Here is a 27,618-nt window from a genome sequence, read left to right as displayed (position 1 = left end):
CACTTTTTATCCAGCTATTTATGTTATGGTCAGTGTGGATGCTGTGCTACACTGTATATATAAAACATTTGTAGAAACAGTTCATCCAGTGTTTCTTCAGAAATCAATGAGGATTTAATTGCATTCAGCCACAAGAGCATTAGGTCAGGTACCAATGTTGGATGATCACTTCTGGATCTCAAAAGATGAATCCCAAATTCCATCACTCCAAAGAACACCATTCCATGCTCCACAGCCCCATGGGGGCTATATACCCCTATAGCTGACATTTAGCCTTGGGCATGGTGATATCAGGCTCATGTGCGATCTCATTCTACTGGTTGGTGATTAGTTGTCTAATTTGAAGGGGTGTCTAGATACTTTTGGACAGACAGTGTGCATTCAGAAGCCCGAGGCTACTGTATTGTTTTGCGGCAGTAAGTGTTTGTTTATCCGGCGGTTGGCATGTGCTTTGATGTGTCCACAAACCGTGTGCTCACGGAGACTGCAGGTGTTTACAGTGGACAGGAGTGCGTGTAAGGAGCGTGTATGTGAGTGCCAAGCCCTATGGCTCAGAGATTCGGCCCTGGCGTAGCTCAGAGCTGCTCTGTTCTCTCGCTTTAAACGTAGCCATTGTTTGCTTTCCTCATTTGTTTTGTTTACTTCTGTCGTGTCGGTAATGTTTAGAGCCGCTCAGTAAGGCAACAGTGCTTTATCACACAAATGAGCGCTTTATAAACAGTTTATGCATGTTTTATTACTATTGTATTACACACTTTCTCGTCTTTCCCCTCCCTCATTTGGCTGTGTTTTTCCCCCCTCCTCTCTCGCACTAAAAGGCTTATTGGTGAGCAGACAGCCAGTCTATGTGCTCTGGGTTCCAGCTGAATAATGTGGAGAAATTGCTTTTGATTTCAAATTGGTTCCATTCACTCTGACGGAGGGGCTGCCAGAACGGCAGGGGCCCCTTAAGCCCCCCCCCATCTCCCCGACCCCGTTAACACAGAGTATGTGTATGTGTGTTCGTGCAAAGCAATACATATTTATGCTTATATGAGTTTTACAGGCACTGTATGAGGTAGGGATTTAATTATGGAGACTTGGAGCTGCTGCAGCTGTGTTTTAAGGCCTAAAAGGTTGCCTGTGTGTCTCTGTTTGTGCGTTTTCACCCAGTTTGATGTTAGCTGGTAAGTACCTTAATGCCCCTTGCTGTTTGTGTTTTTCCTGGCAGTAATTAGACCATTAGAGTTTGACCCTGAAGTTTGTAGATTCTTGAGAAATCTGCTCTCGGTGGGACCAGATAAGGTGCATAAAAGGAACAGCTGCAAACTGATTTGAGCAACATGGAGTGCAATGGATTGAAATGTGGCTGTTACAAAACTTCAGTATCTTTGCAAAATGGGCCTGTGCAATCTGGAAAACGGAGAGTAACTCTCTTTTTCTGGAATGTAAGCTTTTCAGTAGGCTACCCATTTCAACTCAAATGTCTTAATTAACAAAAACATTGATTAAAATAGGGGTGGGCGATATGACAAAAATAAAGCATAGATGTTTGCCCAATACACAATATATATAATGATATTTAGTTTCGCTGAGGTTTGATTCATTGGAAGAGACAGAATGCACTTTAATTCTTAAACTATGGCTATTTTTCATTGCACTAATTTCAAAAACATGACTAATTACATAACAATTATAAGCTATAATAACAATTATAAGTAAGCTAAGTTTTACACCGAAAACACTTTGAATCTGCTTCTGCACTGTTCCTCTTGTTACAGTGTATTATTGCAACACCAAAGGGAGGTTCTTCAAAGGCTTTTTGGTAAAACCATGAAGGCTGTTTAAGTGATTCTTTGCATGGTTAAATGGTTCTTCTCTATGATGCATATGGTTGTTTGACAAACCTCTTAAGAAATGGCTGTATATAACACCAAAATGGGTTCTGCTGTTATTGCAAATCATAGAGCCCTTTTCAGGACTGTATAGAACCGTCTTGAATAAACGTGAACCTTTAAAAGGCTATGCGTCTTATTGTTCACTTGAGTCCGTTTTTATTATTCAGCCTTATTATAAAATCTCTCTCAAAGTAATCAGTATGTTATTTGATCAGTGATGTAATCAATAGTGACAGTCCTTCTTTTCAGAGTGTTTTTCGTTAGTTCAGTGCATTGTTGTTAGACTGGCCTTGGCCAGGGCCTATAGATAGCCTAAGCCTAACTGATGGTTCCTGCTGGTGGGATTCTATAGCCCACCTGCGGTCAGACCGTGCTGGAATGTGACCATGCTGCTCACACTGCTGAAATCCAGTAATTAGTGAGTACTTGCTAATTCGACCTTGTTATATAAATTATGCAAATGCCCTGGTGCCTAATTGATTAGCGATCCTGGACTTGGCTTGATCTTTTGCTCGTTAATCCCCTCACTCGGTCTGGGTCTCATTAATGTTTTTTTGCAGGGTTGCCACTCATTAATAGATGTAAGGGGGTGGGTTAGGGGGGTGTATTGACCTCGTTAGTGGTGCTTTTGATGTTTAATTTTCGAGCATGGGAGCGGCTGATGTTTGTGAAGGACGATTGTGAGCGTCCAGACACTGTGAATGGGATTCTTTTGCGTTTTTCCACCTGCTGGACGCCTCTCAGCTCCATGAGAACCATCCATAAGTTTGGTTAACATGGGGCACACTGTGGCCTCAATGGTGGGTTTCATCATTGAATAAGATGCTTGGGTGCATGTGGTCTTCCTGTAGGAGAACATATAGCAATGTAGTTATCCAGTAGGGTTGTAATGATTTTCAGATTTGCTACACTTTTTTGTTTTGAAAATGTCTGATTCTACAGGGCTCAAGTTGTACTACACTGACTGGTCTAGCCCACAGTAGAAAACACTGTGAATTGGTCAGAGGGCTCATTTGCCAATTTTAGCCTTTCACAAAGTCAGCATTGCAGTATTTTGCCTGTGTGTGGATATCAGTATGTCATCTATTTGTGCTTCTTAATTCTTGGTTTTGGGTTTTGAGTTTAAATCATTTTTTATATTACTTTAAAATTGTTATGTCAACTTTCATTTATGAATAAATTCTCCAAAATTGGCTCCATAACAAAGAGCTGCAGTAGATTCAACTAAAGTGCCTGTTAGCGTGGCCCTGTTTTTATGATTACAAAGTGCTTGTGCAAGCATGCGGATCCATAAAATCCGTTCATTAGAGACATGATGCTACTGTTCCTTTCTGATACCGATATCAATACTGAAAACTAGAGAATCGGCTGATACCAGTTAAATTTTTTTGCTTTGAAATCTACTAAGTAGGATGCACTGTCAGAATGGGCCATGGTTGGAATTGGCTGGTTTTTACTCCTAACAAATAACTAGCAATCAGCTAGTTTATTTATTTTTGACCAGTTTTATAGTTTTATGAGATAAATAATGTGAGTCATGTAAGTGCGCTTTCACTGTATTTGAATGCTGATGCTAAGCCTGTACCAGAATGTAGTGGCATACCTGTCCGTGATTCATTCTGCTCAGTCGCCTGTTAGTTCCGATGTAGGTCCATGAAAGAGGAAACAATGTCATTTACAGTCAGCTGCAAAAGTTTAGGTTCCCTATAGTCAAATAAAACGTTGATTTTGTGAAAATAAGTTAACACGTCCTCCACAGGGAACACACTTCTACACATTTCAATGCACTGTTTATTTATTTATGTTTATTTCAGTTTTACAGGAAAAAACCTGAAGACTATGTCTTGGGCAAAAGATATGGCACACTTACTCCCTCACATACTTACTTACTGACTTTCTTCCTTCCTCCCTTTCTTCCTTCCATTCTTTCTTCCTTCCTTTCTTCTGTCCTTCCTCCCTTCTGCCCTTCCTTCTTTTCAACTTGTGACCTTAAATTTGTCATGTTTAAAATGCCATATTTAACTTTGTTCCCTAAAGAGTGTTTAATTTTAGTCAACACAGTGGCTAAAAAAGTGGCTGAAAGGTAGTTTGGCTAAAAATAAATTCTTTATAATATCTGACACTACAAGCCACTCTGTGATATTTCAAGCTAGATCTGATACATAATCACATTGAAAATGTTCTTTTTTGATATCTGATCCAGCATTTTCTGCCTCTTTCAACCCGAAACCGATATTGAATATCGAATCAGCACTGTCGCTAGTGTTCAGATACTCTTGAAGACTTTCAACTAGCCTGGTCATGCGCTGTGTAATTGTGAGAGAAAGGGGCTGGGGTGGGTTAGATGTTAAGTAGCAGGCCACTGTTGGGTTGAAGTGGCTCCATGTGAATGAGGCTATTTTACCTCCACTCCATGAAAGCTCGTTTCAATCCTCTCCCCTATAGCTCACTCGACCAAAAGGCCAACAAACAGATTTATTTCACGAGGCTGAAACAACCATCCAGACATCCATTTCACACTCTCTCTCCCTCTCCCTCTCATCCACTTGCACCCCAGCTGACATCTCCCCCATTAAACTAAATTTTTTTAACTGTGTATGCCCCACCCCAAACCCCCTCCCCCCATTATCCATCCCATCACAAAATCTCAAACTCAGACTTAATGTTGATGGATTTGATCTGATGTGATTATTTTTTGTTTAGTTTTTTTTTAGCTTTAAAAAATTTAATGAGTCTCACAAATCTTAACATGAATAACTGGATGAACTGTTTGCACAGTAAACAAAGAATACAACATGTTTTTTCTTTCTTTTTCTTCTTATTTCATAATTCTTCAATTATTAATTTCTTTTTTTGGGCCAGAAAAAGACCTCATTATGATATAATTGTAATGCATTTTAATGGTCCTAACATTCCAGAGTTAATGCTGTTGAATCACAGCCTTCAGTTTGATGCATCTATTTATTTGTATGTCCCTGCGTCTCATTTTAACATATTGAAAATTATGAATAAAGTTTACTTTGACACAAAAATGAATGCATACTTTGTTGAATATCATTATAACTAATTAGAATAGATTCCGAAATTGGTGCATCTTCAGATGGATGTATCACAATGCATTTTTACACCCCTAATCCCTACACACTCCTCCACCCCAGCTCCATCTCTCTAACCACTCTTGGTCATTGAGCCCCCACCTCCCTTTCGTTCGTCCTTTTGGCCATTGAGCCCATCAGCTCTTCCTCCGGCCCTTCAGAGAAGCGTCTCTCCTTTCAGGCGGAGGCCGGGAGGTTATTGTCCGCACGCCGGCTCACTGCTTTACAATGACTCTCCACTCTATTAAGGTGCGTTCTGCCTGTTAGCGTCGCCCTGAGCAACGGGCCTCCCGCATGGCAGCTATTCGGCGGGACATTGTGGGCCGTGGGCCTGCGCAGCCAGTTGAACCCCGCACTCCTCACACTTGACACCACATGTGTTTATCTAAAGGGGGGGGCTTTGTGTTGTTGGGAGAATTTGCGATGGCTGTTGGAGGAGGAAGGGGGGGTGGTTTGAAGGATGTAATGGCTGGAGTGAGAGTATGGGGGGTAATAAATATTCAGCAGCTTAGCTTCAACTCCTCAGAAGGAGCTAAACCCCCCTTCCTCCTCTCCTTTCTCCCTCGTTCTTCTTCTCCTCCCTCTGAGCCAGAAAGCAGATGGAATGTGAACGGTGTGAGAGGGCCCATGGGCCACGCAGAGCGGGTTTTATCCAATTAGCAGGGTTGTCAAAATGAATTTATCCACGCAGGCCAGGCGGGGGGACAATAGTGGTCAGAGTGGCCGCAGAAGAAAGAGCCCAGCTCAGTGACAATGAGGCTTTATGAAGTGACTTCTGCTATGCTCTGTTAAGGGTGAGCGATATGACAAACACACAGTTGTATGCAGAAGTGAGAAGGTCAAATTACATGTTTTGTTGGATTTATAAGTAAAGATAAGTTAACACATGATAAAAATAAGTTAAAGTCAGTTAGCACTGAAAGTTTCAGCACCTCATTCAGGAGCTGATGCTTGTTAGTGCTTTCGGCCCAGTTTGAGCTGATTTTGGAGATGTAGCAGAACATGTGATGAAGCAGAAGACAAACCTAAAAACTTGTAGCTGGAGGGACACCGTCATCTATTTACAGACTCTCTTTAACTGGTCTAAGTCTGTGTTTTTTATGATACATGCAGTTTCTAGAAGTACTGACCCTTCCCACCATGCACTCAGAAAAACAATTTGACGTAATTTATCACGATAGCAAAAATGTTTCATCATATTTCCCACCCCTATGCTCCGCATATCTCTCTGTCTCACACAAGCATGCCCTCAGCCTTACTGCCCCCATGTTTTCACATGCGGTTTACCTTCACACACCCGCATTCAACTCAGTATTTGTCAGAGCTTGTGTTGCTACTGACATGATGATGTGGGTGTTTTTAAATGATAGAGTTTGTGCATTTTGAAGAGGTTAACTTTTTATGCTTGGGACAGGTGGCTGACCAATAAAGCAGAGTCAGTCTTCTTCCCCAGTCAGACAGTCAGGACAGCTGCCCACCCCCACTGACCGTATACCTACACAGACCATGGCACTGGAGTATATAGTGTTAGTAATGGTAGCGTGTATATTAAAAATTGGAGTAGCTGTATCAGTCAGTGGCTCATTTTTTTCTAGAGATAGCTACAAACATTTAATGAAGTTCCTATCTAGCTAGCTAGCTAGCTGTGTAGATAACTAGCTAGCTAGATAAAATGTCATTATATATGTTAATCATTTATACACACTGTGTAAAAAGAAAAGGTGGGTCAACTTACAATTTTAAAAGAATTTACTTAAATTAATTCTTAAGGACCTCGTGAATTTCTGTTCCCCCAAGTTGAGTTAACTCATTTTAAGTCAATTGTTTTCTTTGTGTAGTGCATGTACTCTTTGTTAATTGGTACCAGCTACTAGTTATTACCTGTCTACTAGCTAGCCACTAGCTAGAACTGGCTGCCCGTAGTAGTCCGTAGTAGTATTGTATAGTAGTATAGTATTGTCAGTGTTAGTAGTTTTGGAGTAATATTAGTGTTTTTAGAAGATAGAAGATTTTGTTAGTACTGTAGCAGCCATGTCTGAAGTCTGGTGGTTGAGTTAGAAAGCCTCCAGTTGTTGGCCTGGTGCACTGGCAGCAGTTTTGCTTTTGGACAGATGCTGAGAGCATTTGAAAGGCTGCATTTTGTCACTCCAGTGGAAAGAATGCTAATTGTAATTCAAGACTTGAGGAGACAGTTAGAGTCAGAGAGGAAAAGAGAGGAAGAAAGCTGGAAAACAGAGTCATTTTGGGACAAGGAAGTGCAACTACACCTGTTTGTAAGTGGAAAACTGCGATAAACAGATTAATCAACTAACTCTCTGGAAGCATTCTGGACAAATTGTAGTCACGGGTCATGCTAGTAAGAGTGTTGACTGTTTGCTCAGGTGGACAAGAGGCTTGCTTACTTGTTATGGATTCCCTCTAGTGTTGGAGTTGGATTCTGCGTCCAGTCTTTTCCGCTCTGGTGAATAGATACAAAAAGGGTTGTGTGTATGTATGTGTGTGCGTAAGGCCGGACCCATGTAAATGAGAAAGACAAGCCCTTTGGTTTTGGAAAAGCCCAGACTAAATCATGTCTCTCCAGACCTTCTTCCAGACAGCGTGACGTTTTGTTTGTTTTTGGCATTGGGAAGGCAAAACATTTGTTTAGGGTCAGCCCCAAAGCCTGTAAAAGGAATACATTCTATTCCGATGGAGGGCTTTTGGGCTAATGAAGCTAATGGCTTCATACCTACCAACTCAGAAAAAAAATTTCAGATCCCAAGACACAGTCTTGATTTATTTTTTCAAAGTTCTTGTTTTTTTTTCTGGAGTCTTGTCTGTTTCTGTCCTTCCATGTTTGGAGTTCTGAATCTTTCTGTGAAGCATCATCAATCATTACATTCAAATGATGAAGAGAGAGAGGGAGAGAAAGAGTAAGTGGGGGGTAAGGGGGACAAGGAGGGGTAAAAGGGAGTGAGGCAGAGAGAGGGAGGAGAGAAAGAAAAAGAGCAAGAGAGATTTGCAGTTTGGGAGCTGTTGGACCACCCTCCTGATCCTGACGGGAAGTTGTTAGTTTAACCTGACAGGAAAGAATTCGGCAAACTTGGCAGAGAGAGAGAGAGAGAGAGAGAGAGAGAGACTCTTTCCTGCATTAACTGTTAATAGACTGACCATTACACATCTCTCTCTCTCTCTCTCTCTCTCTCTCTCTCTCTCTCTCTCTCTCTCTCTCTCTCTCTTTGTGCTTGAATGTAGGCTTTGTTTGCCTCTCTCTCTTTTGGGGCCTCTACCTGTATCAGTTACACCTGACTGAGGGGGGACTTGTGTTTCCCCGGCTCTGTCTGGGCACCCACCTCATCAACACATCTACAGGCTGCGGGCCTACAGTGTGTTTCCACCCTGTATTGCTGTTGCCTCAAATTGATCTGAATGCAGTACAGCTTGAACGGAGCAAACAACAAGCAGCAAAAGCATGTATAAAGTAGTGGATTTAGAAGAGTGTGATTGGTTGGTGGAGCATTGCCACACATTTATTGGTCCTCTGATGTCTGACCTGATATTTGATGGATATATATTTAAAACTAAACAGCTTAAATAGTTTTTAAAAAATGTTACCAACCAGTGTCTTAGCTCAGCACAAGCACAATCTTTCGGAAGATGACCATCACAGCAGCGTTTACGAGTGATAAACAGTGTCAGTGTTGTTTTTAATTGATGTTTCTGTCACTGCCTGCTCATACAGGAGTTACAAACCTAGTGCTCACCTCAAGTTTTGAAAAAATACCTAAACTAAGAGCACATTATTAATTTAAAATGTATTTTGTACGCATGTGTAAAGTCACAGTATTAAGATTGGAGATGCTTGTTGTTGTGTAATTAAATTAGCATGGTAGCAGGATTCAATTAGCTAAGTAAGATCCAAGCTGTTTTTATATATATATATATATATATATATATATATATATATATATATATATATATATATATATATATATAAGACTTTTTTGGTTGCTGCTGATTGGCTTGATTCATCTAAAACCTATCAAGAAAAATATTGATAATGTGCACTGTAAGGAAAATTACAGCTCTTGCGATTAGAATTAGGATTAGCTCAGTAGTGCAGCATTTGAAACTCAACATTGTGGAGCAAATCTAAATACAAACATTTATTAAGTTGAATGGGATTTTTGCTCATGTTCTGTAGAACTTTTTACATTCTTCAGGAAGAGGTTTTATAAGACAGGATGTTGGTAGGTTTATTCAGTACTCCAACTGAGCACTGCACAAAGCGATATGTTTATTTATTTTTATTTATCATTATTGATCCTCATTACTGACATTGGTCTTTGCAATATTGACATTGCTGAAGAGTGGGTGTTCCGTAGGTCTTTCTATGACAGTTTTAGTCAACGTAATGCAGGCAGTGTCGTTAACTGTGGAATATTGTAGATCTGTACAATTCTTGAAAAAACACATATTTTTTGCTTAGAATTGAGATCATGATTTTCACTTATGATTCTTCAACATGCACATTTACCAAAAAAAACTGTATGAAATATGTTTCATAAAGGGTGATTGAATTAAATAACATGTAAACAAAATAACTGTAAAGATCCTCAACTGTGCTTTCATGGGAAAAAGTGCCCACTACAGTCAGCATGCTACCATGGTGGTCCTGTTCAGGGAGTTTCAGCCCTACTACATTTTACAGTGTTGACGCTGTTGGAGAATTGATTTGCGAGTTTTTGTGAAGCTGTAATACATTACAAAGACAATTTATAGCAACTAAATTGCAACATGGTACTTGATCCAGCACATCCTAGTTCTTTTGTTCGAATATGCTAGTGGCTAATGATTTTCTCTCTCTTTCTTTCTCTCTCTCTCTCTCTCTCTCTCTCTCTCTCTCTCTCTCTCTCTCTCTCTCTCTCTCTCTCTCTCTCTCTCTCTCTCTGTGTCTTTGATAGGGATTGTGTATGGAAGATGTCGGAGATACCTTGGGAAAGAAAGCTTCAGGTGCTTTTTTCTTTGTGTTCAGCTCTGTTGTGCCTGCAGGGAGCTGCTGCTGCTCTTAGTGGTAAGTCACCTGACTCAGTTCATTTCATTGATTAAAATTACACTACCTAAAGGGGAATTCACCTTTTTTTCAATATTTCTGCATAATTCAGATGGTGAGGTGTAAACAAAGTCATTCAGAGCAGTTTGAGCTTTTTGATGATGACAGTAGGAATTGTGTGTGTGTGTGTGTGTGTGTCTTTGTTTATGTTGGATGATACAACGAAAAAAACTGCACTATACTGTCACTGGGGTGGTACCGCACTGGATCTTCAGACCTTTAGTTAAGGGACATAATTTACCATATTAAGTTGCTATTATATATTTTTCAATGCAACACTGATTCCATATTCTACATTTTATTTTGAAATATTAAGTTCCAATAAATAATAAAAATTATAAAAAGGTACCAATATGTCCCTTTCCTCTGGAGTAGCAGTTCAAAACGCTCTTTTACCCAAACCACAGATCACAAATTTCACAGTAACGTCATCCGCAACAGCACTAGAGACACAAATTCCTGTAACAAACACGTAATGAAAATACAAACGGCTGCAAATTAATTCAACCGCAGTCTAAACCACATTGCAAAATGTAAATTAACTCATGAAAACGACTAATGAGGATGATACAGGCCATAATGTCAGCTAGTAAATGATATTCACTTCAAGCACGCACAGCAGCACATGACAAACTGAATAACGGCTACTGTCGTTAGTTACCGGAGCAGAACACCTTCTTCTATAATACAACCTGTTTTAATAAAAAAGCAAATACCAAACTATTAGAGCACGCATTTGATGTTCTGGAAGCTGTGTGTATCACCTGTATCAGAGAAGTGCATGTGTAATTGTGCAGTTGGCAGATGGAACGAAATTAAATGAAGATTAATATCAGAAATTTTTTTTATGTATACCCAGCATCTTTCAGCATATGTGTTTGGAACCACTGTTTTAGGTCAAAACCTCATCTCAAAACTATCATAAAACAAAATCTGAGGCATCTGGCAGCATATTTTAAGCATTTCTTGGAATAGTTTTTTGTGAGCTTTTAGAGGCATTAAACACTTCAGATATCTGGTTCCCATCACCACTACTGTAAAGAAATTCTGAAGTTTTTCTAGAAGAGAATATTTCACCAATATCATACCACTCTGAATTACTTTGTTTTAATAATTTAATTAAGCAGAATTGGTTTAAATCTACTGGCAGTTACATTTCCTTCAGGATCAATAAAGTATCCATCCATCCACCTACCTAAAATTGGTAAAATTCCCCTTTAACACAACACATCATCAAAAACAGGTCAAACTCAGTGTTAACCAACTAACACAAACTGGACATGATTTTACCTTCTGTACTTCTGTCCCAGACGCTGATGTCCCTGTGTTTACGGAGGAACCGCTGTCAGTGGTGCAGAAGCTGGGGGGCAGTGTGACTCTCCGCTGCAGTGCCCATCCCGCAGAGGCCCGGATCAGCTGGCGTTTGAACGGGCGTGAGCTGGGTGGCGGTGATGAGGAGGCAGAGCTTGGTGTGCTGCTGCAGCCCGGAGCTCTGTTCATCCCATTCCTCACCAACTCCACTCTGGGCCGATACCAGTGTGTAGCCAGCACCAGCGCTGGAGCCCGAGCTAGTGTACCTGCTAACATCACTGCAGCCAGTGAGTATACAGCTTCACGCACGCACACACACACACACACACACACACACACACACACACACTCGCTAACAGAAAGATGAAGGCACAGTGCAGATGCATTTGGCTGCATAGAATGCTGAAATATATGCACAGGCTCTGCAAACAAAAAAATATAGTATTAGACTATCCCAGTGAGAAAATATGTTGTATTATTATAAATATAAAATGAAAACACAGAAGATTTAATGTTTGTTTACTGAATGCAGTTGGGGTAAGAGGTGATTTGTACCTGATGTGTTTTAGGTGTATGTGAATAAACACACAGCCAGTTTGCCACATGTATACTAAACAAACTTAGTAAAAAACTTCTGAAGAATCTTAAGATAATAAACAAATTTTGCTTGAATTTATTTCAGATTACACATGCCTTATTTGAATACCCATTTAAGTTAACAAATTAGTAATTAAGACTTCAGAATTATGGTAGGAAAACATGACAAATAAACAAGCCCTGTTGCAGTGATAGTAATACAATGTCAGTACTACAATGTTAATAATGCTAGTATTAAAGTAATACAACTATGCAGTAATGGCTGAGCTGTAACTGTGTTGCTTGTGTTGCAGTGGGACTTTTAGTTGTTTTTGATGGTGAAGTACCAGATTGTAGCGAAGTGTGTGTGTGTGTGTGTGTGTGTGTGTGTGTGTGTGTGTGTGTGTGTGTGTGTGTGTGTGTGTGTGTGTGTGTGTGTGTTTTGTTGGTCACTCTGTGCTGGGGCCAACATGTAGAGGGATGTGTAATGTGACCTTCCATAATGTGTGTGTGTGTGTGTGTGTGTGTGTGTGTGTGTGTGTGTGTGTGTGTGTGTGTGTGTGTATGAACCCATTAGTGCAGGGCCTCCTCCCTGTTCTCCACTGCATTCCTCCAGAGCTACTCAGAGTGTGTTTCTGTTCATGAGGAGAAACAGCAAGATATCTACATATTCAGATACACATGAATAAATATATTATATGAACACCCAATTATTGCACAAAGCAAGTAAACTGAAAGCAGAGTTTGGTGATTGGGCAAAAATAGAACATCATAATACCTGAAGACCTTTTTTCACTATACTCTTTATACTAAATACATATACTGTTTTGTCATATTGTGTGTTGCTATATTTAATTCTTGTGGAAATGATATACACATTTGAATCAAGGCAATCGATGCATGTTGTGCTAGTTCAGACAGCTTCCACTCAGAAGATGAGACACGCTGTCAGAGGCTTTGTCTCAATCTCAGTGTCCCCAAATTAGATGTAAACACTCATCTCCCTCTCTCCACTCTCACTTGTTCACTCGCTCACTCCATCTCTCTCCCTAAAGCATTTTACAAAGCTTTAAATTTTGCTCCACTCAAAGCAAACTTTCTCTATTATTCAGCCTCTCTCTCTCTCTGTTTTTATTTTTCCCCTTTTTCTGTTTTGCACTCCTTTATACCTCTCCCTCCCTCTCTCCCCAGACCTCTGTGCCTCCCCTTCTGTTTCCTGGGGCATTAAAAATGAGGAGGTAGGGTGTGTGGGTATCAGATGTAATTGATAAGGTCTATCCACTATGAATCAGGCTGTTGGGCTGCAGATGTGGGCTTTAGCTGGGGCCCCTATAGCAGCCCCTCATTCTGATTTAATAAAGAATCCCTCCTCTTTCAGCCAGGGAGGGGGAACAGCTCCTCTGGGAGGGTGTGTGCCTGTGTGTGTGTGTGGTTGTGGTTTTTTTTTTTTTTTTTTGTACTTTTTCAGGGCTAAAATGGCTGACATTGTGAGAAGGTGAAAGAACAGTTCTAAACTACAGAACCAAAACTGCTCCTGACTTTGTGTTGTGTTCTTTATCAAAACTCTGTTTCATTTTTTAAAAAATGGACAGAGCAAAACATTTCTTATTAGGTCCTGAGGTACAGTGCTGTGCAAAAGTCTTTGGCACGTAAAAAATTTTTTGAAACCTTTTATCATTGCAATAACTGTATTTTTACTTGTAACGACACTGTATAACGTTAGAATAAATTCAAACAAGCATTAATGAATTGAAAAGTAATGAACTATGTAAGATTTAGGGATTTGGCGGCCTCTCTGGTGGAAATTTTGAACATTTTGCAACATGGGTTGTGCTTCATACCCCTTACCCAAGACAATGAATTATTATTAACTTACTATTATCATCATATCTTCATCAGTTTGTGACGCTTGTGTTGGAGATATGTAAAGACGTTTGGTCTGAAAAACTGCCAAATCTGGCCTGACACACACTCTATATTACAGCATGATTTTACATAGTGCAGCTATTCTGTCACCAGCACCCCATTTAATTTAATGCGGCACTGAATTGTGATGGCAGATATTAGGTGAAAGGGTTAAATAAAAACGTTATCACTATTATTTGTAGCCATTCTAATATTAGTGTTTTACTTACAGTATAAAAACAAGTGTGTGTCTGTTTGTGTGTGCGAGGTCTTCTGTCTCCATGCTCCATGTCTGTGGCTTTTTTGTTTTTGCTCTGTGAAAGCTCTTGGCTCTCTCTGGTATCTGCCTCTGTAAGAATTCTGTCTGAACTCACTCCCGCCAGGGAGGCCGCCTGTGCTTTATTTCAAACCTCTCCACTCGAATTCTTCTGCAGACAAGCAAGCCTCCCCTCACTGTGAGCCAACACACTCCCTTCTCCCTCCCTGTCGGTCACAGGAGGGGTGGGCGATACGGCAAACATATAACATCATGATACTTGAAAGCACTTCTTTCTCTGTAGGGTTCTCCATGACTCTCTTAGTGTTGTCTTTTCTTTTTCAGTTTAAGTCTGTCTTTTCACTGCATATTATAGTGTAGGGGTGGGCACTATGGCAAAAGTACAGCATTGCAATACTTCAGGCCATTTTCAGGATGCACAACATGTATCACAGTAATTTCTCTAAGTTTTGCAAAGAAGTTGGAGTGAACAAAATGCAACAGTAAAAAAGGCTGTGAAAAAAAACTATGAATATATTCTGTGCAGAAGTTTAGATTTAAAAAGCAATTTATCTTTGCAGAGTTATTTTGTTGGCTCCTACAAATAACATAGACTTGGTGTATGCCAGTTTTTTCATCTAACCATTTCTAAACCTTTGTTCCTCAAACTAACAGACAACATTTCAACTACTTTTTGAAATCAAAACATCTTGTTACTTTCTATTTCTTTAATGTTTGTTTGCATTTATTGTGAAATTACATAGCACTTGACAAAAATTAATTAGTAAGAGAAGATGATGCCATAATGGGCTGATATCCAATTGGCTATGCAAGTTTCTTAAGCAATGAAACATGACAGTGAGGTGTTATCGTGAATAACGTCATCACAGCTATGATGTTATTCACAATAACATGCAATCTGCAGTGATCTATTACATTTGTGAAAAAGTTTTATACTTAGTTTTGCAAAAGAAAGAAAAATTGTAGCAAAGAAGCCTGAAACTTTCTATCTAGTGTGCCTTAATATTGGCAATTTAAACTCGGGTAAAGCTAAAACTATCACAATATCAGATTCAGCTCAGCTTTTGCAATACCAGATTAACCTGAAAGTTTTTTTTCAGTCTGTAATTTCACAGCTGAATTGTATTCTGTTTATTTTTGGCTGATTCTAGTTTGTTTAGTTGCTCTGTCAAAAAGCTTGCTTAAAAAGCCACAGGTTTAGAATTTGATGTGTAGTGTACTGCTATGACAAATCACAACCTGGGTGTGACATATCTCAACCATGTCACACCCAGGCTGTTTAAACCAATCAGATTATGCTGTTGAATCCTACTATTGTATAATAAGCAGTTTATACAGTCACTCCATACTATTTGTTGTTCTTTACTGGCTCTCTGTAATTGGTTTAAATCAGTTTTTTATGATCCGTGCAGTTGTTTGATGTTCTAGAAGTACTGAAGATACTCAGAAAAGCAAATTATGATGTGATGTATGACGATAACGCTGCACAGATCATTGTATTTCTCTTCCTAGTCTGGCATACACACTCACAACCATCCCTCCTCATACACATACTTGTATTTAATGCACCACTAATTCATTCCAAACTCTGATTACGATCACCCACCGAGGTTGACTCGCTCTCATATGCTCTCACGCATTGGCCCAGATTCTCTCTTGATTAACTGGTAACCACACACATACATAGACATAGACACTGACTCCGCCTCCAAACTGAGGAAACACGCACAATAGTTACTTTCTCAGTGTGAGTTCTAATGTCATATTCCAGTCTCCCCAGGAACCAGAGCACACACACTCACACACACAGGCTCCACAGCTCCAGACATAAAAATGATGAATGCTAAGTAAGCCTGCAGCATGTATGAAAGCATTGCCAAGTAGAGTTGGAAGCAAAGCTAATCCATTTTATAAATACCATTAATCCTGAGTGACTCCCAGCATCCCTTGCTCTCAGGACCTCCAGGACACACTTGCACACACGATCTCACACACACAAATATATATATATATATATATATATATATATATATAATTAAATGATAAACACTTGCATCATGTCAGTTTTGTTCCACAAATGTACAAACACACACACAAACAAAAACACACTCACTGTTCTCAGGGTGCACCTCATACACACCACATACAAAGCACACATTCATCCTTACCTTCTACACACACATGTGCACAATCATAGGCATGTTTTGGCTCTCAGATGAAGAAGTACTTCAGACATTCACTTTGTCTCCCCTGTGCAGATGGGGCCTCAATGGTTACATTACCCAGGAGTTGATCCAAAACTCCAGCTAACACTCACATTCACCACTTTACACTTCTAATTTAACCCTCTCTTACCTAACATCCTGTTTAGTGACCCATTCTTTTTCCCCCATTAACTCAATAAAGTCTCCCTACAGAACAGTTGGCGAGCACACAAGTCCACTTTGGAGATAGTAAAATGGATCAGCATGTGAAATTGAAGCTCTCTATGTGCTACCGTGTTTCCTATCAATGCATGCACACATTCAGAATGCAATACAGATCGGAATGGAAAAACCTATTGAGTTGTTTTGTTGGAGTAAGAGAGGTATATTCCTGTTCATGTGTTTGCTTGGTTTCTTAGATTTTCAGCAGTTTTTGTGCATTATTAACAAAGAGGTTAAGAGAGATGAGGCCAAAATGGCTGCTTTTTTTTTTGGCTGAGGGCACTGAAGCGTTAATCTTGGATGTCCAATAAACATGTTCAGTCTCCTTTATTTTTCTCAGTCTGAACTTCTCTTGTACACCTGAGACAGGGAGTGAGTCCTGTGGGGGCACTGAGTGGAGGAATGTGTGCATGTGGGGGGTGGAGGGGTGGAGTGGAGGTTAAAGGTGTGCTGGGTGGAATGTAGAGGGGGGCAAGCAGGGGGGAATTATAAAAGACTCCTGATTGATTTAGCAAACGGAGCATCACACTCCATCCCCCAACCTTAACTTATCCTGGGATGCTCATCTCCTCTGGAACGGTGTGTGTGTGTGTGTGTGTGTGTGTGTGTGTGTGTGTGTGTGTGTGTGTGTGTGTGTGTGTGTGTGTGTCTCTGACTTTGTACAGACCAAACAGGAAAACCCTTCCATTAGGGCTGGGGAAAATGTTGATAATTGGATCACAGTATGTAAAACACTAATAAAAATCATTGTACATTGTAAATGTGTCACAACATATCAAACCTAAAAAACAATGTATCAAAAATAAATATTATGTCATTAAAATTTCTTGAACTATCATATTATTACCCATACCGACCTGTAATGTCAGGTTACAAAATTGTCTTAAAAGTCTAAAAGTTTTAATTTTTTAAAACTGAAAGAGGGAAACATTTCTTTGAAGATACTGTGGAAAAGTTTAGCGTTAAATTCTTATTACATATACATATTTATATATATGTGTGTGTGTGTGTGTGTGTGTGTGTGTGTGCCGGATTGGCCATTGCACTGGAAATTCTTTATACCAAAGTATGGAACTGATAGTCAAACCACGATGTTCTGTTTTTCACATTAACAGCCATGTTATTTATTAAACATACACTTTATTGGTTTTACTTAGAAAGAGAAACTACTGGAATGTCATTATAATATTTACTATTGCAGAGGTTTTTTTTTATAGTAATCTAATATTTATTGCTGTATGTACACTTTTGTACCTTTACTAGTCATTATGCCAAAAATCTGCTTAAATCCTGTTAGTTTATCTGTTATTACTATATAATTCACTTCAAAGACCCACTTTCAGTAATACTATAGCAGTGTATTACCATAGTTGTCCAACAATACTGTGCATGTGCATTTCAGTACGGTTCATTTTTACCTCATAAAACCTTCCCCCACTCAGCCTGTAGCGTGTAACGCAGCTATGCATGACTGAGAGACTTCTGAATTGCCAAGGAATGTAACAAAACCCTATGAAAATCAACCTTCCATAGAAGCGCTGAGAACAGTGGAGAGGGCCTGCGTTCATTAAGGGAGAAATCAACAGTTTGGAAAATGTAGATGAAGTTAAAGCAGCGCAGAAAAAAATCTCGTTCTCTAAGGAAAACATTCTCACACTCACACACACACACACACACACACACACACACACACACACACACACACACACACACACTTAGGGTTAGTTGGGCTATTACGTTGCAGTCCAAACTGGTTTTCCTTCTTAGAAACCCAAGAGGAAGGTCACCTTTAGCCTTTAACCTCATTCTAGCTCCTGGGCACACCAAAGGTCAAAGCAGGCAGACTTTCTGTCTCTGTGTTTTAGTGCTATTGGGTTTCTGAACATTTGATATCCCACTACAAGCTCCGAACGACATCCTACCTAACTCCAAACTAGTGTCGTATTTAAAAAAATGTTTTAAGTAAATGTTCAGTACATTAATTTGTTGGGTTTAGTGAGGTATATTACTAATTGAGCGATCCACTGATTGACAATGAATCAAAAGTTAATAACTTTGAAATTTCTTGAGATTAATAGGAGTTTTTAAAAAGAGGTCAAACAATAAAAATGTATTTAATGGAACTATAACAAACCACACATTTAAACAAATCTTAAATATGCATCATCATCATCATCGTGCTAATTAGCAATTAGTCATTGCTTTTTCATAGAGATGGTACATTTTAATTATTATTATTTTTTTATTATTATTGATTAATCAAGTTTAACCGATTAATTAGGCCAACTCTGATATCCTTTAAGTATGTGTTTGGATGTGACTTTGAGTGTCACAAGAGCGTTGTTGTGCTAATTGTCCAGGTGTTGTGAGATGCTGTCATTTACTTGGCATTTGTACGTGTGTGCACAGAGCTCAGAGACTTTGAGCCCGATGACCAGCAGGAGATTGAGGTGGATGAGGGAAATACAGCAGTGATTGAGTGCCATCTACCAGAGAGCCAGCCTAAAGCCCAGGTCCGCTACAGCGTCAAACAGGAGTGGCTGGAGACGTCTAAAGGTACATTTTTTTCCCCTTGTCATAGTCTTGAAAGTCTACTAGAGTTAATAAATGAGAATATTTAATAAGCCATTTTGAGATGTTGAACTGTTGTACTCCACTAGAGGTCAGTGTAGAGCCTGTGTTTTACATTTTGATTAGGGTTTCTAATTTGTTTAGTCCCGAGAAAGAACCATGGAAAGACTTCTACAGCCGTCTAAAGGCTACCGGACAAGAAGCGCTGTGTACACTCAAGCTTGTGAATTTATAGTTTGGAATCAGCTAACTCTTAAAAAAACTTGCTGTTTACCAGCTAAAAGGTATGAAGTAAAATAAGTATGATGGGTGAGTTAGTTATATTAGCTGAGGGAGATGATAACTATTTGAATAACTTAAAGACTTTCAAGCCACATGTCACCTATGATGGCTTTATGGGCTGGGTTTTTAGTGCAGTAATAGTAAGTTTTTTTTAGTCTGTTTAAAATTATTATATTTTTATTTCTTTGTTTTTTGTTGTGTCGAGTGTGCAGTAGCTTTCTGACTTTACTCTGTGTAATTGGACAGAAATGTGTGCAAATGGAATTGGAAATTGAAATCAAGGTCATATGATAATGTACACTTTTCTTTGTGGTCCCTTCCAAATACACAGAACTCTTCAGAAGTCTTGGTCCACCTGAGAAAATTATATTTAAAACTTTATCAGTGCATTAAGTGTTTATTTACTTAATTATCATTTGAATAAATACATATAAACATTGTTTCTGTTACTTCATTATTACTAAGTTGTGTAAGTTTGTTAACTTATTAGTTGTCTGTTAGGTCCGGTGTTTACAGTTACCATCCATTACCTAGTTAATCTAATCCATCCTTCATTAAATCAAATCAGCTGTGCTGCTAATTGAGCTGAACAGATTGTTGCAGTGGCTGAAGCTGCACTAAAGAAAAGAAAAAACAAACCTGTGTTCTTCAGGACACAACATCATTAACTATACTGAAAACAAGAAAGTCCTGTTACTTTGTTTTGTATTAATGCTTATTTGTATTTGTTCTAATTTCACATGGTGTTTTGTCTTAGCGAAACACACTTACTGCTGAGATAAACAGCTTTCCTTGGCTGGCCTAAGACTCCTGCACAGTACTGTATGCCTGTTCTCTCTTACCACCACTGGTTTTGCTGGAATTTGCCTTACCTGTATTTTATCTGTGCTATCTCTGTAGCTCCGATAAGCTTATCAGCAATATGTTGAAACATGGGAATATTTTGTTTATCTTTGCCATCATTTATTTGTCGTCCCTAAATGTGCTCTCTCGCCATGCCTTCACTGGCAGCTGCAGTTTCACTCAGAGTGATTGAGTCTTCAGTGTCGTTTACTCTTGTCCAGACTGCATGACGCCCCCTGGTGGTCATCAGGTTTCTGATGCATCCCTGAAAGCAGCTTTAGGGACGGTTCTGATATTAAGCTCATATAATAAGCTGATATTAAGCTATTTGGTAAAATATTACTCATCAAAGTTTTTCTTCATGTTTCTGTTAGAGTTAACATGCTAATGTACTTTTAATTGAGCATAATTTAAATTACTGTGAGTCAATTTTGTTGTATTATTTTATCATTTATCTTGTATTGAAAAACTTGCAGCTGCAAATCTATTGCTCACTTTCTAGCTACTGAATGGATGTAGCAGGTCAAACAATCAATTTTTTCAGAGTAAAGACACACATAATTCTGGAGAAAAAAGTGGGATTGCTGTGAAATGAACCAGAATAAAACTAAAAACAAAACGTAAAAATGGAAGTGAAGTGCTGAAGTACTTAGAATTATATGTGAATGTTTGAAGACCTGGTCAAATAATGGTCTAAATGAAAATGTGTGTTCTTTCCTGTGCAGGTACACGTCTTCCCAACTTAGAAAACACTTAGAAAATCAACAAAACATGTAATATGACCAGGAGTGCCCAAACTTTTGCATACTGCTGTAAGTGTGGTAACAGATTATATGTATTCTGTTGCTGTCAACTGCTAAGGAGCCTAACATTAAATCAGCTCATACATAGTCAGGGTGGACGATTAATAGTTCCTGCTGCCAACATTTGAATACTGAAAACACTCTTTGTATTCATGATATTTTCTCCCCAGTTTCCAATTAAATATGATGTCAAATAAGAAAAGTTACGGAGAACATCGCTGCAGTGGTGTGCAAGTTATGCAACACCAAACTTGCCTGCGCCAACATGTAGATCTGACTGAAAAACAAGTTACAATAAGAAAATGACTTTTTATGGTAGTGATTTTTTTTCTTTAGTGTTCTCTCAAATATCTGTTCATTAACGCTATAAATTCAAATATTAAAATCATTCAAAATGCACAATCCATAATACACAGAGACCTACTGTTTAAATAGGCTGTAAATCTGTTTATCTGTCACTAACCTTGGCCCCCCTATCTGTGACTGTAGGGAATTACCTGATCATGCCATCAGGGAACCTGCAGATAGCCAACGCTACACAGGAGGACGAGGGGCCTTACAAATGTGCTGCATACAACCCGGTTACCCAGGAGGTCAAAACCTCCACCTCCACTGACCGCCTCCGCATACGACGTGAGTGAACATTAAAGTTACAAAGCTACCATTATTGCTTTATTTTTATAATGTATCGGTGCTGTTGGATCAAAATCTCTTATTCCAACAGGAGAAGAAAAAACTTAACTTTCAGTGTGGGTTAATGTGAAGAGATTTTATGAAAAAAAATCACAAAATTATGAACCAGTCTAAACAGTTTTTGGTATTTTCAGAAATGTAGATAACTAAAGAAAACAAAAATGGAGATATAAAGTTTTGCTCTGAGAGCAATGATATGATTGTTGGTTGGTATGTGTTATTTGTATGAATACAGACCACTGATATTTACTCACAAATTTATTTTATTCTTCAAGCGCCCCACTCCCTGATAAAAAAGTACATCTCCATATACAATCTTATGTAAATGTTTGGGCAAAGTACTTATAAGTTAACGCATCCTCTACAGAGAACTCACTTGGGCTCATTTTAATGAACAATTACTGTTCTACAGTAACTAAAGCAGGGTCACACTGAAATGAACCTCTGTCCCTCTGCAGGCTCCACGTCAGAAGCAGCACGAATCATCTACCCGCCCACGTCCCGCTCTATGACGGTACGGAAAGGCCACCGTATGGTGCTGGAGTGTGTGGCCAGTGGCACCCCCACCCCACAGGTCACCTGGGCAAAGGACGGCCGCGACCTGCGACCCCAAAACAATACCCGCTTCCTCCTCAGCAACCTGTTGATCGATGCTGTGGGTGAGAGCGACTCGGGCACCTATGCCTGCCACGCCCACAATGGCATGGGCTCTCCTGGCACAGCCACTGTACTCTATGACGTGCAAGTGATCGGTGAGTGTTAGAGATGGTGCGATACTGCTTGTTCTTTTCTGATGCTGATATTAAAACCTTAAGCAAGGCTGTATTTCAGAGCTGATATGTTACAGGATTGGATCAGATTCATCCTTGTCTTAACTCTTTAAATAACACATTTTCTGCTGATATTGGTCTTTAGTGAGTGTCTATATCTGCAGGCTACCAAAATGTTCAAAAGTTTGAAGTGACATGAATCATTTTCATTTTATATGCATTTATAATTTGTAAAGATTGTAGGTTTATGGTGAAACTTTGTTAAACAGCATGTTTTATTCAAATCTTGCATTCAGTGTCTTTTGGTTGCATCATGAAGTAATTAAATGACTTATCAAGTTATCTGACTTTTGAAATATGAGGTGTTCTACATATTCATACAATTATTGTTTTATTATTTATATTTTCTTATTTTACCTTTTCAGTCTGACTTCAGAATAATCTACAGCTCTGTTCTTCATTCTGGACACATGTATGGTTGTTTTTCACTTAGTTTTTCAATTAGTTGAAAAACTAAAACTATACAGCCCTTACAACTCAGCGCACATCCTTACAAAAGCAAAACAGAGAGATCACTCCAGGTTTGAAAGAACTGCACTGGCTGCCTGTATCATTCAGGATAGATTTCAAGGTTCTGCTACTAGCTCAAAACAACCTAGCACCTGCTTAAATCACAGAGTGTCTGTCTGTTTATGTTCCGGCACGTAATCCAAGATCTGCAGATAGTGGCCTTCTACAAATACCCTCAGTAAAATACAGAAAACATGGAGAGGCCTCTTTCTGTTATTATGCTTCTAAACCGTGGAACTAAATTCCACCTTTTATTAGGCAGTCAAGCTCAGTGCTCACTTTTAAGAAGCACCTAAAATGTATCTCTTTAAACTTTAATTAAAACTGAGTGTCTGGTGGTGTTTATCTTGTAATTTAATCTTTTTAATTTACTTCTGATTCTAATTAAATACTAATAATATCTCTTTTATAGCTATGTTTTATCATCTGTCTGTAAAGCACTTTGAGCTGCCACCGGCATGAAAAGTGATACATAAATAAAATTATTGTTATTATTAGTTCTTTGAAACCTTTGAAGTTGCACTAGACTTTACAGCCATTTTATATCTGCATCTGCAGCCAGCTTTGTTTTTCAAACAATTTTGATTTCAAACTTTTCGTAACTTTTGGACAGTAGTGTATTGTGAGTTATGCTTTTGTGCAGTCACCTGTTGTAAAGATGTGAGGCAGATGTTTTATATTTGAGCAGAGAAGCGTTCCACATTCACATTAAAGTTAGTGCTGGACTGCAATGTATTTTCAGTAGAGAATGCTTAAGGGAGTAATCTGGTCCAGTTCTGGGCTCTTGAAAAATCAGCCTGTAGTGGTTCAGTTTCATGCTGGGAAATGGAAAGTGTTGCATCTATAGAACAACGAATGGCATTGTGAAAGCTGAGAGCGATGTGTGTGCCTGTGCGTGTATGCGGGATGGAGTAGCCGAGACACTGATGAGATTGTTTTTGTGGGCTCGTCTCTCGGCAGCTGTGATTAATTAAGCTGAGGCTGCTGCTGCTCTAATGAGCGCTGCCTGATTCACTAGCAGCCAACCATCAACTGTTGAGAGAGGGGGAGAGAGAGAGATGGAGTAGCAGGGGGTGAAAGAGCAAGAGAGAGAAAACAAGGAAGAACACAGGGGAGGGAGAGAAAGAGAAAGAGAAACAGTCTTTTCTATTGCTTTACCTTGTACACCTGAACCATGACACCATAAGTGACGTGTAAAAAAAACCCACAGTCAAGCTTTTACAGGCTCAAACTATGCTCAGGCATACATACTATACTGTATATATTATATACAGTACATGTGCTGTAGTAACATATTATATTACTATATACTGGAGTACTACATCATATGTTATAGAACTGTGTTAAAGTGCTATACAGTACTTTGTACTGTAGTACTGTATTACAATATTGTATGTTATGAAACTGTATTAAAGTACTATATACTGTGGCTCTGTATTATATTACTATATGTTATAGTGCTATATTACAGTACTGTGTACTGTAGTACTATATTATAATATTATATGCTATGGAATTATTTAAAGTGCTGTATACTATAGGTCTGTATTAGAATGCTGTATGCTATACTGCTATATTATAATGTATGTTATGGAACTGTATTTATAATACTAAATGCTATAGTTATATATTCATGACATTTTCACACAATGTAAAATGCAGCTGTGTGTGCTGTGTTCAAACGGTGAAGAAAAGTAATAATAAAAAAACTATTTTTTGACAACGACAATATGCAGACTACTATATTACTATATTATAGTAATATATATTGCTAGATGCTACAGCACTGTACTAGTATACTCTGTGTCATAGTACTACACTGCATATGCAACCCATACTATGGTATAATGTGTTGTAGTACTGTATTACATTCCAGCATGATATCCTGTAATAGAATAGCATTACATTGTTTGCTATACGCTGGTTTGGGTCATCCTAAAATTTTAGGGCAGCTTACTCCATGGCTTTTTTAAGTTAACTCAACTCATGGGACTTGAGTTTACCCATGCCTTCAAGTTGAGTTTCATTAAAATTTTATTTTTACAGTGTTGTACTGCATTATAATGCTGTAGCCTATAGTAATATATTATATTATAAGTGAGCTTATAGTACAAAAAATCACTTATCCTACTGTGGTTACTGTACTTCTTGACACACTATCACCAAAACATATGACACTCAGACTTCCCTCTTTGTATGTTTCAGAGGCTCCTCAGGTGCGCATGGAGCTGCAACAGCAGGAACCTGTGAGGGGGGACACAGTGAGGTTCAGCTGTCAGGTTCGGGGAAACCCAACCCCCAGCGTGTTGTGGCTACACAACACACGCCCCCTTAGCCCCTCCCCTCGTCACCGCATATCTGCCCAAACCCTGCGTGTGCTGAACGTGGGGCCGCAGGATGATGGAGTGTATCAGTGCATGGCTGAGAACTGGGTGGGCGGAGCTCAAGCTGCAGCAAGACTCCTCACTGTGCCTTCGTGTATGTACCATTGCCAAGCAGCGCGGGGGGTGGGGGGACGGCGGCTTTGGTGCACTTTAAGGGATTTAGCAAACATTTTGGATCAAAAGTGTTGGTCTTGGATCAGATTGCCCTGTCCAACTCAAACTCATGAAATGAATTGGATATGAATATGGAAAAACACAATACCAGTATTTATTTAAAGTCATATTCAATTTACATAGTATATCAAAGTCATACAAATGCTTTTCCCTTCCACATTTTTGTGCGCTATGTTTACTTTCTTGTTTTTTTTCCTAGTGTATATTTCATATTTAACTTCATATCATGCTCATTTCATAAGCTTCAGTCTAAAGAATGATAATAAACAGTTTATTTTTACTTTAACCTCTTAGGTTAAATATGTGGTTCCTTACAATTTACTGACATGGTTTTCAGTTTGATAATTGTGACTGAGTAATAGGTCTTAATATTAATAAAAAACAATAAGCTTTTAGTTAAAGGGGTTAATCTGCTGTTTAATATGCTCTTAAGTGGCCACTCTTTTGTTTTCAGCACCCTCTCGTCCAGGCCGCCTGCCCCTCATTCGCCCTCTGAGCCCCGATAAGGTTTTGCGGGAGCAAGTTCCAGCCCGCCCTGTGGTCCCCAGTGCAGATGTGCTAGTGGACTGCTCAGAAATCCTGGGAAGCATTTCTCCCGCCGAGGCTCCTGTCATCTTGAGCCAGCCGCGGACAGGAACGGCTGACTACTACGAGCTCATCTGGGAACCAAGGCATGACGGGGGTGCTCCAGTACTGGAGTACATTATCAAATACAGAAAGGTAAAGCTTCTGGGCTCATTAATGCCTCTCTGAAGTTCCTTTCTGGCTTTCTTTTACTTTAATGTGGTAGTTCGGCCAAATGTATTCAATCAGCGTGTTTGGGGTCTAAAGTTTGCTTCTTTGGTTTTGCGCTGGAGCTACAAGGCTAATGTAGCTAACAAGTAATGGAGTCTCATAGCCACTAATTATTAGCATGCAAACTGTAGACATAAATCATCAGGTACTCAAGCCTTGTTGAATGGTTAATGATCTGAAATAGACTTGCTTATGTGGTTTCTCCACAATGTCCATTGTTATGAAACCATTGCTATAAAGAGGAATTCCACTGATTTTTCAAAATTTGAATTCGAATTAAGCTGTTCAGATGTAAACAAAGTCTTTTAGAGTGACTTGATGTAAAAAGCTTTGTTCTAGGAAAACTTGTCCAGTCAGAAATTTCCACTGTGGTAGTGATAGGAACCAGACATCCGGAGATTTTAATGCCTCTGAAAAATCCCTTTCTCTGAAAAATAAAAAGTTATTACATTAAATATTTATAAATATGTTGTCTGACAATCAGTTCCATTTTAAGTGCATCATATTAATTTCTCTTGACTACTTCTCTGTATTCTACCTTCACTACATTATTACAGTGTGCATCTAATATGTAAGACACAAGTCTTGAATCTGGTGTCAAGCAACTCATTAGGACATTCTTTTTCTCTCTGCTTATCTCCCTCAGGCTGGTGACTCTTTAAGTGAGTGGACCATCAAAAACATCTCTGGTTTGGAGAACAAACTGACTCTTGCCAAACTGCAGCCAGCCAGCCTGTATGAAGTGGAGATGGCAGCCAAAAACTGTGCTGGTCTTGGTCAGCCTGCAATGATGACCTTCAGAACTGGCAAAGGTGAACTAAAACTGCTTTTTCATAGGTGTTACATATATATATATATATATATATATATATATATGTGTGTGTGTGTGTGTGTGTGTGTGTGTGTGTGTGTGTGTGTGTGTGTGTGTGTTTATACTCAAACAGTATAAACATATATATATATATATATATATATATATATATATATATATATATATATATGTTTATACTCAAACAGTATAAACACTGTATGGAATGTATTGTATAAATATTCACAATTACATTTGCTCTATAGGCCGCAGAAACGCAGGTGGACCAATAGAGCGTCCCAAACCAGTGCCACCATCACGTCTGTCTCGTAAGTGCTTTTTGATTCTTCTATTTGAAGTCATTGA

General features: G+C 39.0%; 1 protein-coding gene across 1 annotated transcript in view; it reads left to right on the top strand.

The window, feature by feature from the left end:
- The window catches only part of boc (BOC cell adhesion associated, oncogene regulated), a 43,325-nt gene that overhangs the window by 7,468 nt on the left and 8,239 nt on the right, over positions 1 to 27,618 (top strand). Inside the window, exons 2-10 of the mRNA XM_017717203.2 lie at positions 9,916 to 10,025; positions 11,375 to 11,662; positions 18,969 to 19,115; positions 21,548 to 21,691; positions 22,210 to 22,503; positions 25,297 to 25,569; positions 26,104 to 26,369; positions 27,091 to 27,256; positions 27,519 to 27,581. Of these exons, the coding sequence (XP_017572692.1) occupies positions 9,932 to 10,025; positions 11,375 to 11,662; positions 18,969 to 19,115; positions 21,548 to 21,691; positions 22,210 to 22,503; positions 25,297 to 25,569; positions 26,104 to 26,369; positions 27,091 to 27,256; positions 27,519 to 27,581 (1,735 nt within the window). The 5' untranslated portion in view covers positions 9,916 to 9,931. The remainder of the gene's footprint in view (positions 1 to 9,915; positions 10,026 to 11,374; positions 11,663 to 18,968; positions 19,116 to 21,547; positions 21,692 to 22,209; positions 22,504 to 25,296; positions 25,570 to 26,103; positions 26,370 to 27,090; positions 27,257 to 27,518; positions 27,582 to 27,618) is intronic.

The sequence above is a fragment of the Pygocentrus nattereri genome, chromosome 24, assembly GCF_015220715.1.
Source record: "Pygocentrus nattereri isolate fPygNat1 chromosome 24, fPygNat1.pri, whole genome shotgun sequence".
In the NCBI taxonomy this organism is placed as follows: Eukaryota; Metazoa; Chordata; class Actinopteri; order Characiformes; family Serrasalmidae; genus Pygocentrus; species Pygocentrus nattereri.
This window is presented reverse-complemented; position numbering and strand designations above follow the sequence as displayed.